The 16,330-nt window shown below is 41.8% G+C and overlaps 1 protein-coding gene across 5 annotated transcripts in view; it reads left to right on the forward strand.

Moving 5' to 3' along the window:
• MINDY4 (MINDY lysine 48 deubiquitinase 4) overlaps nt 1-16,330 on the forward strand; it is a 169,753-nt gene that overhangs the window by 61,623 nt on the left and 91,800 nt on the right. For all 5 annotated transcript variants that reach the window (XM_058180226.1, XM_058180225.1, XM_058180222.1 and 2 more), the window contains 3 exons: nt 1,109-1,172; nt 3,151-3,216; nt 7,939-8,006. In XM_058180226.1, coding sequence (XP_058036209.1) covers nt 1,109-1,172; nt 3,151-3,216; nt 7,939-8,006 — 198 coding nt within the window. The remainder of the gene's footprint in view (nt 1-1,108; nt 1,173-3,150; nt 3,217-7,938; nt 8,007-16,330) is intronic.

A 16,330-nucleotide genomic window follows, 5' to 3' on the forward strand; every position in this document is an offset into this window, starting at 1 on the left:
AATTAAAGCAAATTCCTCCCAACACAAATTCCTCAGTCCTATCACCAACCTTGGTCCAATTAGGCAAACTGCCAAGGGCCTTTCTTGGCAAAAGTTCAGAAGACACCAATACAAAATAAATGCAAGAAGACGAAGCTATCAACGTTGTTTTCCGGCAAAGCCCAAACAGCATTGCTGGTCTTTTAAGCCTTATGGGAGGGGGCCAATCATCTCTTGGCCCTACTCCCAAGTTGTCCTCTCTGCTTGAAGTGTTCTTGCCTTCTTCAGCTCTTCCCATGCGTGCGTTAGGAACAGGCTCCTCCTGTTCCTCTGCCTCACTACTCTCAGCCTCTAGGGATGGCCCTGTCCTCACCTCTGTCTCCGACACAGAGCCCTCATCCGGGCCTTCCCCAGCCTCCAGGACTGGCCCAAGTTCTTCCTCAGCCTCATCGCTGTCTGACTCAATTGCCAGCTCTGCAGGCAGTTGCTGGCGGACCACAACAGGCTTCCCCCATTGACTTTGCTTGTCAAAAGGTCTCCAAAGAGGATCACGTGACACACACACCCCCCAGGACACCGCAACAGCCATAAGTCCATGCCAGTTGCTAATGTTGATCACGTGACCACGGGGATGCTGCAATGGACATAAGTCATTTTTCCCCCCCAGTTCTGTTGTAACCTCGAAGGGTCACTAAACAAATTGATTATATGTTGAGAATGAGCTGTATGTTCCAGTGGGCCCATTCAGAGTTTAATTTGAACAGTTTTACCCTGGGCAACAAGAGAACAGAAACTCCCTTTGCTACTGATGTTCTACCCCCACTTCCTCTCCCCCCCCCCTCTCTCTCACACACACACACACACACACACACACTCGCCCCATAGCTAAGCAATGCTAACTTCACAGTGTGTTCATCAAGGTCATCTGAAATTTTTGGAAGGGCAGGGGATTGGGAGCTCATATTAAACTGCAAATCCAATCAGCCAAACCTCAGGAAAATATGGAAATAGTGAAAACTTCAAAATAGCAAGAGTACACTAACTAGGTCTGCTGAATCACCCACAGGTTATTGCTTTTTTGCCCTGCATTCAAGAAAATCAGAATGTTTTGTTTTCCTGACCTTTTCAGGACTACAGGAACACAGCAGTTCACGCCTGCAGGAAAATATAAGCCAGATGGGATCTTAGAAATGGTACATTTTCATTTAGACTTCTTCCTCCCTCCCTCCCTCTCTGCCTTTCCCTTGTATTTCTCTTCATCATCAACTGCTCCCCTCTGCTTCCTTTCCTTTCCTTTCTTTTCCTTTCCTTTCCTTTCCTTTCCTTTCCTTTCCAATAGTCTTCCTTTCCTTTCCTTTCCTTTTCTTTCCTTTCCTTTCCTTTCCTTTCTTTCCTTTCCTTTCCTTTCCTTTCCTTTCCTTTCCTTTCCTTTCCTTTCCTTTTTCCTTTCCAATAGTCTTCCTTTCCTTTCCTTTCCTTTCCTTTCCTTTCCTTTCCTTTCCTTTCCTTTCCTTCCCTTCCCTTCCCTTCCCTTCCCTTCCCTTCCCTTCCCTTCCCTTCCCTTCCCCCCTCTTCCTTACTCTCTGTCTTTCTTATCTTCTCCTTCCTTCCTCCCTCCCTCCATTCCATTCCACTCCATTCCATTCCTTCCCTCCTTGGTAAATGTATAATGATTATATTTGTACACTATATCCAAATTTGAACAAATGTTTTCCAATCTATGGGATGTCACTGAGGCTGCTTCAAATCTTAAGTAAGACTTGAAGATTTATCAAAGGAAGACATTATTCTGTCCCCCATTGAGACAGTGATAGAAAGAGAGAGAGGGAGGGAGAAATAAAGAAAGAAAGAGAAAGGGAGAAGGGAGGGGAGAGAGAGAAAGAAGGGAGAGAAAGAGAGGGAGGATGAGAGGGGGGAGAGGGAGAAAGAGAGAGAGAGGGAGGGAGAGAGAAAGAAAGAAAGAAAGAGATAGAGAAGGGAGAGAAAGAGGAAGGATGAGAGGGGGATAGAGGGAGAAAGAGAGGGAGGAGAGAAAGAAAGAGAGAGGGAGAGAGAAGAGAGGAAGAGAGAGAAAGAAGGGAGAGAAAGAGAGGGAGGATGAGAGTGGGAGAAAGGGAGAAAGAGGGAGGGAGAGAGAAAGAAAGACAGAAAGAAAGAGAGAGAAGGGAGAGAAAGAGAGGAAGGATGAGAGGGGGAGAGAGGGAGAAAGGGAGGGAGAGAGAAAAAGAGAGAGAGGGAGGGAGAGAGAAAGAAAGAAAGAGAGAGGAGGGAGAGAGAGGGAGAAGGGAGAGGAGAGAGAAAGACAGAGAACGAAAGAGAGGAGGAGAGAGGAGAGGAGAGAGAAGAGAGAGAGGGAGAAGGGAGGAGAGAGAGGGAGAAGGGAGGGAGAGAGAAAGACAGGAGAGAAAGAGGAGGAGGAGGGAGAGAGAAAGAAAGAGAGGGAGAAGGAGGGGAGAGAGGGAGAAGGGAGGGGAGAGAGAGAAAAGGAGGGAGAAAGAGGGAGGAGGAGAGGGAGAGAGAGAAAAAGGAGGGGGAGAGAAAAAGAGAGAGAGAAAGAGGAAGGGAAAGAGAGGGGGGAAAAGAGAGAAAGAGTGAAAGAAAGAAAGAGAGAGACAAGCTAAATGAAAAAGTTATGTCCAAAGTCTGGAAGTTGGTGAGAAGCCAGATAAGCATAAATAAATCTTTGTGCTTATCCTCTTAGTAACTTAAACCGTTCGGGACTGGCGTTTTGGAGTTGGTACGTGTGTGAGACACGCAATTCCACCAGGCAAGTGTGAGAAACACACCCTGTTTCCCTTCATCCCAGTTTTCCCGGGGGGAAAAAAGAAGCTTTCAGATACTTTGAATTTTTGCTTCTCTTTTTACTACTGGATGTTATCCAAAGTCCAGGTGGCCCTATTTATGTTAAAAAAGATACGGATTCAGAAAACTGGTTTGCAGTACCTGCCACTGTAATTCAGTGTGTATGCTGCGCTTTGACCCCCTTTAAGATAGCTGGACTTCAACTCCCAGAATTCCCCAAACCAGCCACCCATTTCTCTTCCAACCCAGCAGAACTGGGATTTTTTTGCTTCAAAAGTGTGTCGTTTGGGTGATTTGTCGCCTAGTTATCAATATTTTGTATTTGCCCGGATCTCATTTTCCTCTTTTTTTTCTCTCGCTTTGTTGCAGCTTCTGTTGCACTTTATCACAACCTATGAAGATCTGCTGATGTTCCTACAACAGAATATCCATCAGGTACAAAACTGGGAAGGGAAACTCGGTCAATTCGGTCAGGGCCCTCAAATTACACTTCACTTCTTATTTCCGTTTTTGCTTGTGTGTTTAAAAGCACCAGTAGCATGTTGTCTTGGAAAGACAAACCAGTAAGGCTTAGATGCTCTTAAATGCCCTCCAGCTTACTTTATTTTATTTAGATTTTTTTAAAAAAAAAATCCTGCCTTTATTACAGGTAAGATTTAGCATTAGGAAATGTAATTTCCTAATGCTAAATAAAATAAAAGTTACGGGGCGTGCATAAGAGCACCAGCCTGCCTACCATTCCTGTCCTAATGTTCCCTTCGATTGTATCCAATTTCATATAGTTATTACATACTTATGGTTATATTTATGCTTATATATCGTATAGTTATTTCATGCTTATGCTTATATATACACTGTTGTGACAAATAAATAAATAAATAAATAAATAAATAAATAAATAAATAAATAAATAAATAAAGTAAGTAATGAGCTAGAATTTCCGTCGTAAGTCAGGAATGGTCATAAGCCAAGACACCCACACGACTAACCCCCTTTGCAACTTGTTTTGGCTGCAGTCGTAAAGTGAAATCAGAGGTTGTAAAGCGAATCTATTCATTCCTTAGGGCGTTGGATTTTTTTTTTTTTTTAAATCGGAAAGCAAACGAAAAAGTGCCAAAAACTGGCCAAAAATAATAACAATAATAAATCACTGCGATGTAACAATGATAAAAATGAGCTGGTTACCCAGAGCCCAGAATGTGGTTTTCTCACTAAGGGTGTGTGTGTGTGTGTGTGTTTCCATCGTAATTCCTGAACTGGGTCACAAATCTCTCTTGTGGGAGGGGTCGTTGTAACTTTGAACATTCACTAAGAGAGTAGTTGTACTTTAGAGACCTGTACTTTATAAATAACTCAAGGTGACAAACATACCACCGTCCTCCTCCTGCTGTCTGTGCAACAACAGTCCTGTGAGGTAGGTTGGCCTGAGAGAGAATGACTTGTCTGTGTGGTCACCCGGCCCACTTTCAGGCCTAAGGCGAGAGTAGAACTCATAATCTGCTGGTGTTTGGCCCAAAGCCACCCAGTCAGTTTTCACCCCTAAATTGAGACTAGAACTCACTATCTCCTGGTGATTGGCTCAAAGCCACCCAACCAGCTTTCGTGCCTAAGGCGGGACTAGAACTCTCTGCCCCCTCGTGATTGGCCCAAAGTCACCCGACCAGCTTTCGTGCCTAAAGCTGGACTAGAACTCCCTTCCTCCTTGTTTTATACCAGACTGGCTCAGATCGGTAGCGAAATAAAAAGATTAAGTCCTAAATGACAGCCCCAGAATGCCTGGGGAATCGGAATGTAATAAATAAAACTGTGCGGTTTTCCTGTTAGATTTATGTGCTGTCTCTCCTCCAGGAGCTGGCACACTAGTGAGTCCTCCCTCCTGTTTTTCCTCACAATAACCCTGTGAGGTAGGTCAGTTTAGAAGAATGGCTGAAATTCTTCCTGTTGGTAATCCAGAATTTTTACCACGAGTTGAAAGTGTCTCTTTGTAATAAAATGGCAGGAACATCCAATGAAGCATGACCTAAAACACACACACACACACACACACACACACACACACAAACACACACACACACACAAACACACACACACACACACACAAACACACACACAAACACACACACACAAACACACACACATTTGTCTTATTTGTTAACTTTATTTTCTGCCTATCTTGCCATAGGGTTACTCTGAGCTACTCTAGGCATATACAGTAATACCTATGCGTATCTTCTTGTTGTTTCAGTAGAATAAATAATATAAAATAAAAAAGAAAAACTAAGAGGTCAGGAAAGTGAAAAGAAGCGGAAAAAAAAGAGGAAAAAAACAAAATTATCCTTCCCTCCCTTCATTCTGCCAAATAACGTAATAACAGAAGCAAACAGTTGACATCTAATTTTTTCCATTTCCTCCAGAAACTTTTTTTAAAAAAAAATTTCCAAATACGTAAATCGTGAAACCAATCTTTTTCTTCATCAGAAAAGTCCTTCTGAGGTTTCTATAGCCTGTTTTTTTCTTTTCTTTTTAAGTCTATTTCCCCCCCCTAACTCAGAAATTGTTTCGAGTGGTACTTAAAGGACGATGTTTGTGGAACAGGCTGAATTAGTTTTTAATGGCTTTTCCTGATCTGAACCACTTTCGCCAACCTTATTTTGGTTTGAAAATTAAGGAAGGGCAGGCTAATTAGGACTGGGGGTGGGTGAGAGGGGGGAGATTTCCCCCGCTGGCTCCCGATGTAGGTCAGAAAGAGGCTGGGCTGTATGAGTACCATTGTGATTGCCATCTCTTATGAGCCAAACTGCTTATTTGCTTTTAAAAAGTGGAGAGCAAAGTTAGGCAGGCTTCGGCTGCAGCACAAAAAAAACACAAAAAAACACAAGCACACTTTGCAATGCAAAGACACAAGTTGTCCTCAAAAGTACAACCACAACTGAGCCGAAAATTTCTTGTCTATCTAAGCAAGACAGTTGTTAAGTGAGTTTTAGCCAAGTTAATCCCCCTCCCGGTTGTTAAATGAGTAACATAGTCAGACGTCACAAAAAGGGACACAGCCACCGTCATAAATATGAACCAGTTGCAAAGCATCTGAATTTTGATCACCTGACCTCCCCCCCGGGATGCTGCAACAGTCGTAAGTGTGAAAAATAGTCATAAGTCAACTTTTTTTCCAGGGATGTTGTAACTTTGAGTGGGCACTAAATGAACTGTTGTAAGTCGAGGACCCCCTGTAAATGAACAGCAATCATCTCATTTCTGAACAGGGTTGAAAAAATAATAATAATAATAATAATAATAATAATAATAATAATAATAATAATAATAATAATAATAATAATAATAATATTTTAATTTTTATACCACCCTTCTCCCGAAGGACTCAGGGCGGTGAACAGCCAAGTAAAAACAATACAATATATTACAATAAAAACTATTTAAAAAACTTATTCGATAAGGCCTAAATTTAAATAGAAAATACATAATATAAATATAAAATAAACCCCTTTTAAAACAAATTAAAAACCCCTATCAAGCCAATCCTGCTCGGAAGAATAGGTACGTCTTCAGCTCGCGGCGAAAAGTCCGGAGGTCAGGAAGTTGTCGAAGTCCTGGCGGAAGCTCGTTCCAGAGGGTAGGTGCCCCCACAGAGAAGGCTCTCCCCCCTGGGGGTCGCCAGCTGACACTGTTTGGCTGACGGCACCCTGAGGAGACCCTCTCTATGGGAGCGTACCGGCCGGTGGGAGGCATGTGGTAGCAGAAGGTGGTCCCGAAGATATCCCGGTCCTGTGCCATGGAGCGCTTTAAAGGTGATAACCAACACCTTGAAGTGCACCCGGAAGACCACAGGTAGCCAGTGCAGCCTGCGCAGTATTGGTGTTATATGGGAGCCACGAGTGGCTCCCTCTATCACCCGCGCAGCTGCATTCTGGACCAACTGAAGCCTCCTATTCTATAAAGAATAAAACCATAGCATTCTCATTGAATATCTTGAACTGGTAATTCTTGACTTAGGACCAGTTGCTTAGCCACTGTTCCAAGTTGCAATGGACTTTCCTGGAGGTACTTAGGACCTGGATTCAGAGTTCTGATAATCACAAACACACAACTGCTGTTAATGTGACTGCAACTCAGGCACTCAACAACCAGGCCATACTTGCGGCTGTTTGTAGCATCCTGCAGTCAACATGACCTCATTTTACGACAATTTTGCTGAAAACCAGCAACTGTACCTATAATGAACTATTGGTTTGCTTAACAACCGTGGCCTTCTATTAACAAGTACTGCAAAAAAACTATAAAATCAGGCTGGTCCTAAGGATGACCCCATTACATTAAGTGTCTAAAGTCATAAATGACAACCATGCCTAAAGTGGGATTAGAATTCAGTGCCTCCTGATGATTATGCCGAAGTCATCCAGTTGGCTTTCATGCCTAAGGCTGGACTAGAATTCTCTGTCTCCTGGTGATTGGCTCAAAGTCACATGCCTGAAGCAGGACTAGAACTCACTCTCTCCTGGTGATTGGCCAAAGCCTTCCACCTGGCTTTCATGCCTAAGGTTGAACTAGAACTCACTGTCTCCTGGTGATTGGCTCAAAGTCACATGCCTAAAGCAGGACTAGAACTCACTCACTCCTGGTGATTGGCCAAAGCCTTCCATCTGGCTTTCATGCCTAAAGTGGGACTAGAACTCACCGTCTTCCAGCCTGGGGCTTTAACCACTATGCCTCTCTAAATACCTGAAACATCTAAAATATTCCAGAAACTATGAACAATAACCAATGCTTACACACATACACACACACACACACACACACACACACACACACTATATATATATATATATATATATATATATATGTATGTCTTTGGTTATTCGGGTTTTCTCCCGCGTAAAATTGGAAGTGTCTTGGCGACGTTTCGACGAAGTCTCATTCGTCATCTTCAGGCTTCAGCTTCGTGCTTCTGGGAGGTGAAGCCTGAAGATGACGAATGAGACTTCGTCAAAACGTCGCCAAGACACTTCCAATTTTACGCAGGAGAAAACACGTATAACCAATATATATATTGTTCAACCACGAACGCTTTGCTTGGGAAAGCCCCTATTTTAGTCCCGACTCCATATTTTCTTGTTCCACCTTCTCCTCCTTCTGCTTTTTCAGTTTGAGTCTGGTCCTCACGGCTGCATTCTCCTGACTTTGTCTGTGATATTGTCAAGATCCATTGACGGGTGAGTACAGTTTGTCTTTCGTTCAGCGAGTTGCAATTAGCGCTTAAGCCCCTGGTATACGTTTGAAAGGCGGACAAAGCTTCAAAGAATGTTTCTGCTTATGATAGACGGAATTCTTTAGATTTCTCAGAAAAAAGGCCTATAATTAACATGCCCAGATGAAATGGTTTGCTGGCTGAGGGACTCTGGGAGTTGAAGTCCACAAGTCTTAAAGGGACCAAGGTTGGAGACCCCTGCTGTGGAGCATAGGATTATATACCCTGGAACCTGGATGACAGGAGGTTTTAGCATATTTTATAATGTAGGTACGTGTCTTGGTTGGGCTTTCGCTTGCTCAGGAAAGACACTTTTCACAAACGTTCGCAAATGTGTCAGATCGGTTTGTCCTGTTTTTTTCAACTTCGGCAAGTTTTAAGATGTGCGGATTTCAACTCCCAGAATTCTGGGAGTTGAAGTCCACACATCTTAAACTTGTCAAGGTTGAGTAACAGAGTTTGTCATCTGAATTCCAAGATTGTCGCGTGCCAAGGGGGGGCACTTGAAGCCGTCCTGACATCTTTGTCTGAAAAAAATTATGCAGATGGCGTCTTGGCAAACATGGTGGCCATTTCACCTTGCTTCTGGTACCTGATTGTGAAGTCAATGTAAAGTCCGAGACATCAAGCAAAAATCCATGGAGGTTCAGCCAAGCTAAAGTTTTTAAGGCCGTTTCATGGGCTGTTTGATGGGTGATCTGCCCCCAGATCTGCACCCCACATTTTGCTAATAATAACACGGTTGCAAAGTGAATTTGCTGGTCAGAACGTCAGAAAAGGGGATCACACGACACCCCCGCACCCAGGACGTTGCAACCATTATAAATATGAGTCCGCCGCCAAGCGCCTGAATTTTAATCACATGACCATGGGGGGGGGGATGCAGTAGTTGTAAGTATGAAAAAGGGGTCATAAATCACTTTTTTAACGTGCCTTTGTAACTATTAACGGTTACTAAACGAATTGTCGGTCAAAGATTACATTTATTTTATTTTATTTATTTATTTTGTCACAACATCATACAAAAAGATTATATAGTATATACACATATAAACATATATAGGAAGAAGAAAAGAAAAACAATAGGACAGGAACGGTAGGCACGTTTGTGCGCTTATGCACGCCCCTTATGGTCCCCTTAGGAATGGGGTGAGGTCAATAGTAGAAAGTTTTTGGTTAAAGCTTTTGGGATTATGGGAAGAGACCACGGAGTCAGGTAAAGTATTCCAAACACTGATGATTCTGTTACAGAAGTCATATTTTCTGCAATCTAGATTAAAGCGGTTTACATTAAGTTTAAATCTATTGGTTGCCCTTGTATTATTGCAATTAAAGCTGAAGTAGTCTTTGACAGGAAGGATATTACAATAGATGATTCTAAGAGTTAAACTTAGGTCTTGTCGAAGGCGACGGAGTTCCAAGTTTTCTAGGCCTAGGATTTCAAGTCTGGTGGGATAAGGTATTTTGTTGTTTTCAGAGGAATGGAGAACTCTTCTTGTAAAATATTTCTGGACACGTTCAATTGTATTGATGTCAGAGATGTGGTGAGGGTTCCAAGCAGGTGAGCTGTATTCTAGAATTGGTCTAGCAAATGTTTTATATGCTCTGGTTAGTAGTGTGGTGTTTTTGGAAAAGAAGCTACGCAAAATTAGGTTTACAACTCTTAGAGCTTTTTTTGCTATGTAGTTGCAGTGGGCTTTGGCACTTAGATCATTTGACATGAAGACTCCAAGGTCTTTAACGGGATGGGGGTCGTCTGTAAGGTTTAGCCCTACTTTACTTTATTTATTTATTTATTTATTTATTTATTTATTTATTTATTTATTTATTTATTTAGCCCTACTTTACTGGAATTACGACTAAAGGGACTAAGGAACCGTATGCCAAGTGGACTTTTATTTTTTTAGAGTAGCAAATTAAAAAAAAATATATCTGAAGCTATTATAGCTCAAGACCTGAAGCCCTCAATAAGAGGGAACAAACAGCAGAACTAATTTGGCCCCGTTCTTATCTTCTGTTTTTGTTCAGCAACTTTGAACGTCTGTCTTATCGCTCAAAAAGAAGGAAACCTAAGCAGGGAAGGGGGGATTTGCTGTTCTTCCTTAAAGTCTTTTAAGTTCCAAATGTCAGGCTAACCTAACCTTTCCCGTCAGTCAAAAAAGGCCAAAAAAGTAGAATGGATTCCATCATCTGTTCCGGGTGGGTCCCTGAAGGCAGGCTGGAAACAGCTTATCCTGCAGAAGGTCTCCGGGTGAGATTGCTAAAAACCAACACTGAAACTGACGGCGCATTAGTCAAGTCAGTTGTGAGAAAGCCTCAAAATATGCAGGGGAGCCGTACTGTGCAGGTAGCCCTCGACTTACAACCGTTCATTTAGTGGCCGTTCGAAGTTACAACTTTGCACTGAAAAAAAAAAAGGGACCTAGGATAGCTTTCCATATTTACCACCTTTGCAGCATTCCCGTGGGTCATGTGATCAAAACTGGAGATGCTTGATGGCTGGTTCATACTTAATGACGGTTGCAGCGTGGCCCAAGATCACGGTGGGTTCCCCTTTTGCGACCTTCGGGCAAGCGAAGTCGATGGGGAAGCCAGCTTCGCAGAACAACTGGATTAGTAGCTCATCGGCTGCAGTGATTCGCGTAACAACGGTGGCAAAAAAAAGGTCGTAAGATTGGGGCAAAGCTCACTTAACAAATGTCTCTCCTAACAGCAAAAAAATTGGCTCAGTTGTGGACATGGGTCCATTCCTCCCTTCAAGGTTTGCTTGTAACTCTTTCCTGGGTAGGTATTTTGAAATTATCTTCCCTCCCAACTCTGTTACTGTTACCAAAAAACAAAAAGTTGAGTCACTTGGAAGTATAACAGGGAAGGTGACAATAATTTTAGCTAGGAAATTGGCCGGCCGCAACCTCGGTGAATGCGGTTCCCACGTGAATTGACCTACGTTTTAAATAAAGATATAGATCTCATATCAGTGGCCTCAAAAACGTTTGGAGTTTTTAAACTTGCGCTTTTGTTTTTCTTTTTTAAAAATAGTTGAAGGAAACAATGTGGGTTTTTTTTCTAAAAAAAAAAATTAAAATCCCATCCTTTTTTTTTTTTGGAAAGGGGAAAAAACAATAGTGCTGAAAAAACAGCCTAGAGACTAGGGAACACCGAAGGTCAGAACATTAAAATCAATCTATTCTAATTTATGGAAAAAGCGATTCACTCTAATCAACCTCGTTACCGTGCGATTACAAGCTCCAGATGCCATGTCTCTCAAGAAGCTCCTTACCTTTAAGTAAACCGGCCCTATCTCTCTCTCTCTCTCTCTTTCTCTCTCTTTCTTTTTCTCTCTCTCTCTCTCTCTCACTTAAGAACAAACTTCAGCATTACCCTCCTTGCAAAATCTTGTGATGTGTCCAGAGATGGGTTTCAACAGCTTCCGACCAGTTCTGGAGAACCGGTAGCGGAAATTTTGTGTACTTTGGAGAACCGATAGTAAAAATTCTGACTGGCCCCGCCCCCATCTATTCTCCGCCTCCCGAGTCCCAGCTGATTGGGAGGAAATGGGGATTTTGCAGTAACCTTCCCCTGCCACGCCCACTAAGCCACACCCACAGAACCGGTAGTAAAAAAAATTGAAACCCACCACTGGATGTGTCCTTCCTTCTCTGACCAGGCATCGATTCTGGCAGACTTGAACTCGGAGCCCTAGCCAACAAAATGCAGTACAGTGATAAGAAAAGTAAGGTCCTACTCATAGCCAAGAAAAAAAAACAAAAACAAATGCACAGGTACCTACCTGGCTCAGTAGTAGTACCTGTGTGAGGGATCTTGGTGGATCTCCACATAAGTATGTACTAGGTGTGTGCTGCAGCTGCCAAAAAAGCCAATGCAGTCCCGTGCTGCATTAACAGAAGGATAGCATCAAGATTACAATAAGTGATAGCATTGCTTTACATTGCACTAACAAGGCCAGCTTGGAATATCAGAATGTCTACCAGGGCAGAGAAGAGCAACAAAGTTGATTAGTGGGACTGGAGGCTAAAACATATGATGAATGATTGTGGGAACTAGATATGTCTAAACAAAGGGATAGAATCAAGATCACGTGAAGTGTTAATGCCACTTTATAATGCCTTGGTAAGGCCACACTTGGAATACTGCATTCAGTTTTGGTCGCCACGATGTAAAAAAGATGTTGAGACTCTAGAAAGAGTGCAGAGAAGAGCAACAAAGATGATTAGGGGACTGGAGGCTAGAACATACGAAGAACGGTTGCAGGAACTGGGTATGTCTGGTTTAATGAAAAGAAGGACTAGGGGAGACACGATAGCAGCCTTCCAATATCTCAGGGGTTGCCACAAAGAAGAGGGAGTCAAGCTATTCTCCAAAGCACCTGAGGGTAGAACAAGAAGCAATGGGTGGAAACTAATCAAGGAGAGAAGCAACTTAGAACTAAGGAGAAATTTCCTGACAGTTAGAACAATTAATAAATGGAACAACTTGCCTCCAGAAGTTGTGAATGCTCCAACACTGGAAGTTTTTAAGAAGATGTTGGATAGCCATTTGTCTGAGATGGTGTAGGATCTCTTGCTTGAGAAGGGGGTTGGACTTGAAGACCTCCAAGGTCCCTTCCAACTTTGTTATTCTGTGCCATCTCCTTGTATATGTCACTAACACCACCTTTCTGTGACCATTTTCATATTTCAGAAATGTTAGATCTGTTTGCTACCTTTTCCTGAGAACTTTCCTGCAAAATGTGAGGTTGTTTTTTTTAAAAATTCAAGTTTATTATACAAATAGAAACAGAGGTGATAAGGGAATAGGGAAAAGTAAAGAAAAGAGAGGAAAAAAAGTGACCTCCAGTTGTTTTTCGGTGCAGTAGTATACAAAATATAGTTACAACCTTAGACTTTTTGCTTTTAGCGAGTATTATTCATTTCTATAACTATTTATTTCTAAAGAGGATAAATTCTTTTCTTGCGTTAAAAGCAGGCCATCCATTACTTTTTCCATCTAATCTTCAAATTTGTCTTTCCCAAAGGTGCTTTTTCAAGAGGAAACTGGACTTTCTGTATTTTTTCTTGAGGACATTTCACTTGTCATCCAAGAAGCTTCTTCAGTACTGACTGGATGGTGGAAGATGGAAGTGGCCTCAATGACTCTCAGAGAGAGTACTAATGACCAGATGACTGCAAAAAATATAAATTCTTCCATCCCCCACCATTCAATCAGAACTGAAGAATCTTAACAACAACAACAACAACAACAGAGTTGGAAGGGACCTTATTTATTTTTATTTATTTATTTATTTACATTTATACCCCGCCCTTCTCCGAAGACTCAGGGCGGCTTACACTATGTTAGCAATAGTCTTCATCCTATTTGTATATTATATACAAAGTCAACTTATTGCCCCCAACAATCTGGGTCCTCATTTTACCTACCTTATAAAGGATGGAAGGCTGAGTCAACCTTGGGCCTGGTGGGACTTGAACCTGCAATAATTGCAGGCAGCTGTTGTTAATAACAGGCTGTTTAGCAGCCTGCGCCACTCAAGGACCATGGAGGTCTTCTAGTTCAATCCCCTGCCCAGGCAGGAAACCCTACACCACTTCAGACAAATGGTTATCTAACATTTTCTTAAAAATTTCCAGTGTTGGAGCATTTACAACTTCTGCAGGCAAGTCGTTCCACTGATTAATTGTTCTAACTGTCGGGAAATTTTCTTGGATGGGAAAACTTCTTGGATTGGAAGTGAAATGTCTTCAAGGAAAAACAAAGGAAGTCCAGTTGCCTTTTGAAAAAGCTGCCTTTGGGACAACCATGACCTGGATGACTATGGAGAATCTCCATAGACAATTTGTCTTTCCATTTTTGTGCATATATGATTCTCACTGCAGTCAACATAGATAATGTTCTGATTTATTTTTTTCTAGTTCTTTGTCCAATAGTCCTAAAAGAAAAACATTCTTCTTTCAGTTTTATTTTTGTTTTAAGAATCTTTGGAATTAAAACAAAAATCTGGCCTCAATTTTTCTTTGTTTTATCACAAGTCCACCAAAGATGTGAAGTTGCATCTTGCAAATTTTGCAGAAAAATATAGAGATCATACAGTAGAAATTTGGGAATAAAATGAACAGTGCCAGATCCAATTAAGACTTGAGTAAGTTCTTTAATCAATACCTTAATGCAAATAGAAAACCAGAACAGGAGAGCATTGTGTTTTGAAATACAGTTCCAACTCTCCTTAATAACTTTGTGATATGAATAAAACTTTTAGAAGACTACTTTACTGGAGTTTTTTAAAAAACTTTTTTTTTTCTCCCTTGAAATCTGTTCAACTTCGTCAAAGTCCTTCCCAGATAAACCTCATATGTTTATCAACATTTATTTTGTAAAACTTCATTAAAGATTCTTTATATAACTCAGGAGTTACATAAAGTCACACAATAACAGAATAAATATTGAACTTTAAAAAAAATGTAACTTCTAAGCTACCTAATAAAATAGAGAAGGAAATAGAAAACCAGCTAGATGTACATTTGATTGCAGTCCTCCAAATAATCACACAGTAAAATTTAGAAAATTAAACCAACCCGGCAATGAAAGAGAGTTATTGGGGATATTAAGACAGACGTTTGAAAGGTTAAGAATCCGGAGATGGATTTTGAAAAGCGGCTTGGACTGTTTTGTAAGAAGAAGGTGGGTGAAAATATATGACTAATAAGTTTTAGAATATATATAGATGCCCAAATGCGAATTCAGGAGCCTCCCCCCCCCAATATCCCTTCATATCCACAATGGCTTTCTATTCAAAAAAATCCTTTCTAATAAATTGAGATATTTTTTCTTTCTTTCCCAAGTTAGATTTAACTTCCATTTCTGACTCATACTGCATTCTGCTAATATTCAGGGGAAAGTTCTATAGACTTTGTTCATTCCCTCCCCCCGCCCCTTCTCTTCATATCTTTGAGTCAGCCTGGATAAGGCCTTACTGTTTTCTTGGCAATATTTTTGGAAGTGGTTTGGTCTAGCTTTCTTCTGCTTAGAGCTAAGAGAGAAGGACTGGCCCAAAGTCTCCCAGTCGGTTTTTATATTTAATTCAAGACTAGAACTCACTGTCTCCTCCTGTTGATTGGCGCAGAGTTAGCCAGCCAGTTTTCATGCCTAAATTGGGGCTAGAACTCATTGTCTCCCGGTGACTGGCCCAGAGTCACACAATCGTCTTTCATCCCTAAGGCAGGATTAGAACTTACAGTCTCCTGGTGATTGGTCCAAAGTCATCCAGCTGGCTTTCATGCCTGAGTCAGGACTGGAACTCACAGTACCCTGGTGATTGTCACAAAATCGCACATTCATCTTTCATGCCTAAGGCAGGACTAAAACTCGCCGTCTTCTGGTGACTGGTCCAAAGTCACCCAGTCAACTTTCGTGCCTAAGGCAGGACTACAATTCACTGTCTCCTGGTGATCGGTCCAAAGTCACTCAGTTGGTTTTTATGCTTAAGGCAGAAGTAGAAGTCAGTCCATCAGTGGAGGTTTTCAAGAATAGAGTAGAACCATTTGACTAGGTTATATAAGGCTCCTGTCTTGAGCAGGGGGTTGGACTAGAAGATCTCTGAGTTCCCTTCCTGCTTATGAATCTATGTTCTACATCTCCTGGTAATTGGCCCAAGGGCATCCAGCAAGCTTTTGTGCTAAGGCAGGACTAGAACTCATAGGTTCTTGGCTTCTCCTGGTGCGTTAACCACTGCACCAAGCTATTTCTTGGGCTGCGAAGGAGGGGCTGGCCCTAAGGCCCTCCCAGGGAGCAATCGTTGAGGAGAGTCTAAAATCCAGATCTCCCAGTTCCTGGTCCAACTCTTGAACCAGCACATCATCACCACCCCTGGAACATCTGTGCCTAAGGATGAACTAGAACTCATAGTCTCCCTGCTTCTAACTCACCATCTTTAACAACTACATTGCCTAGTTAAAAGGCTAAGAGGATGAATATGTCCAAAGTAATCCAGCTGACATCCATGCTTAACGTAGGACTAGAATTCATGGCTTCTTGGTCTCTGCTCCCTTAAACCGTGATACCAGATTTGCTCTTACTTTATTAATGGATTAATGGATTAGATTTGTTTGCTGCCCGTCTCGCTGTAAGGCAATTCTGGGCTGCTTACAACACCCACATCATATATGTAAATAGCCTTAGATATTTATGGCTTCACCACAGATGGAAAGAACGACACCTCTAATACATTCCCCCTCCTCCCCTTTTTAATCAGGGCTGGACAGATTTGGGTTGTTG

The sequence above is a fragment of the Ahaetulla prasina genome, chromosome 4 (genome assembly GCF_028640845.1).
Source record: "Ahaetulla prasina isolate Xishuangbanna chromosome 4, ASM2864084v1, whole genome shotgun sequence".
Lineage (NCBI taxonomy): Eukaryota > Metazoa > Chordata > Lepidosauria > Squamata > Colubridae > Ahaetulla > Ahaetulla prasina.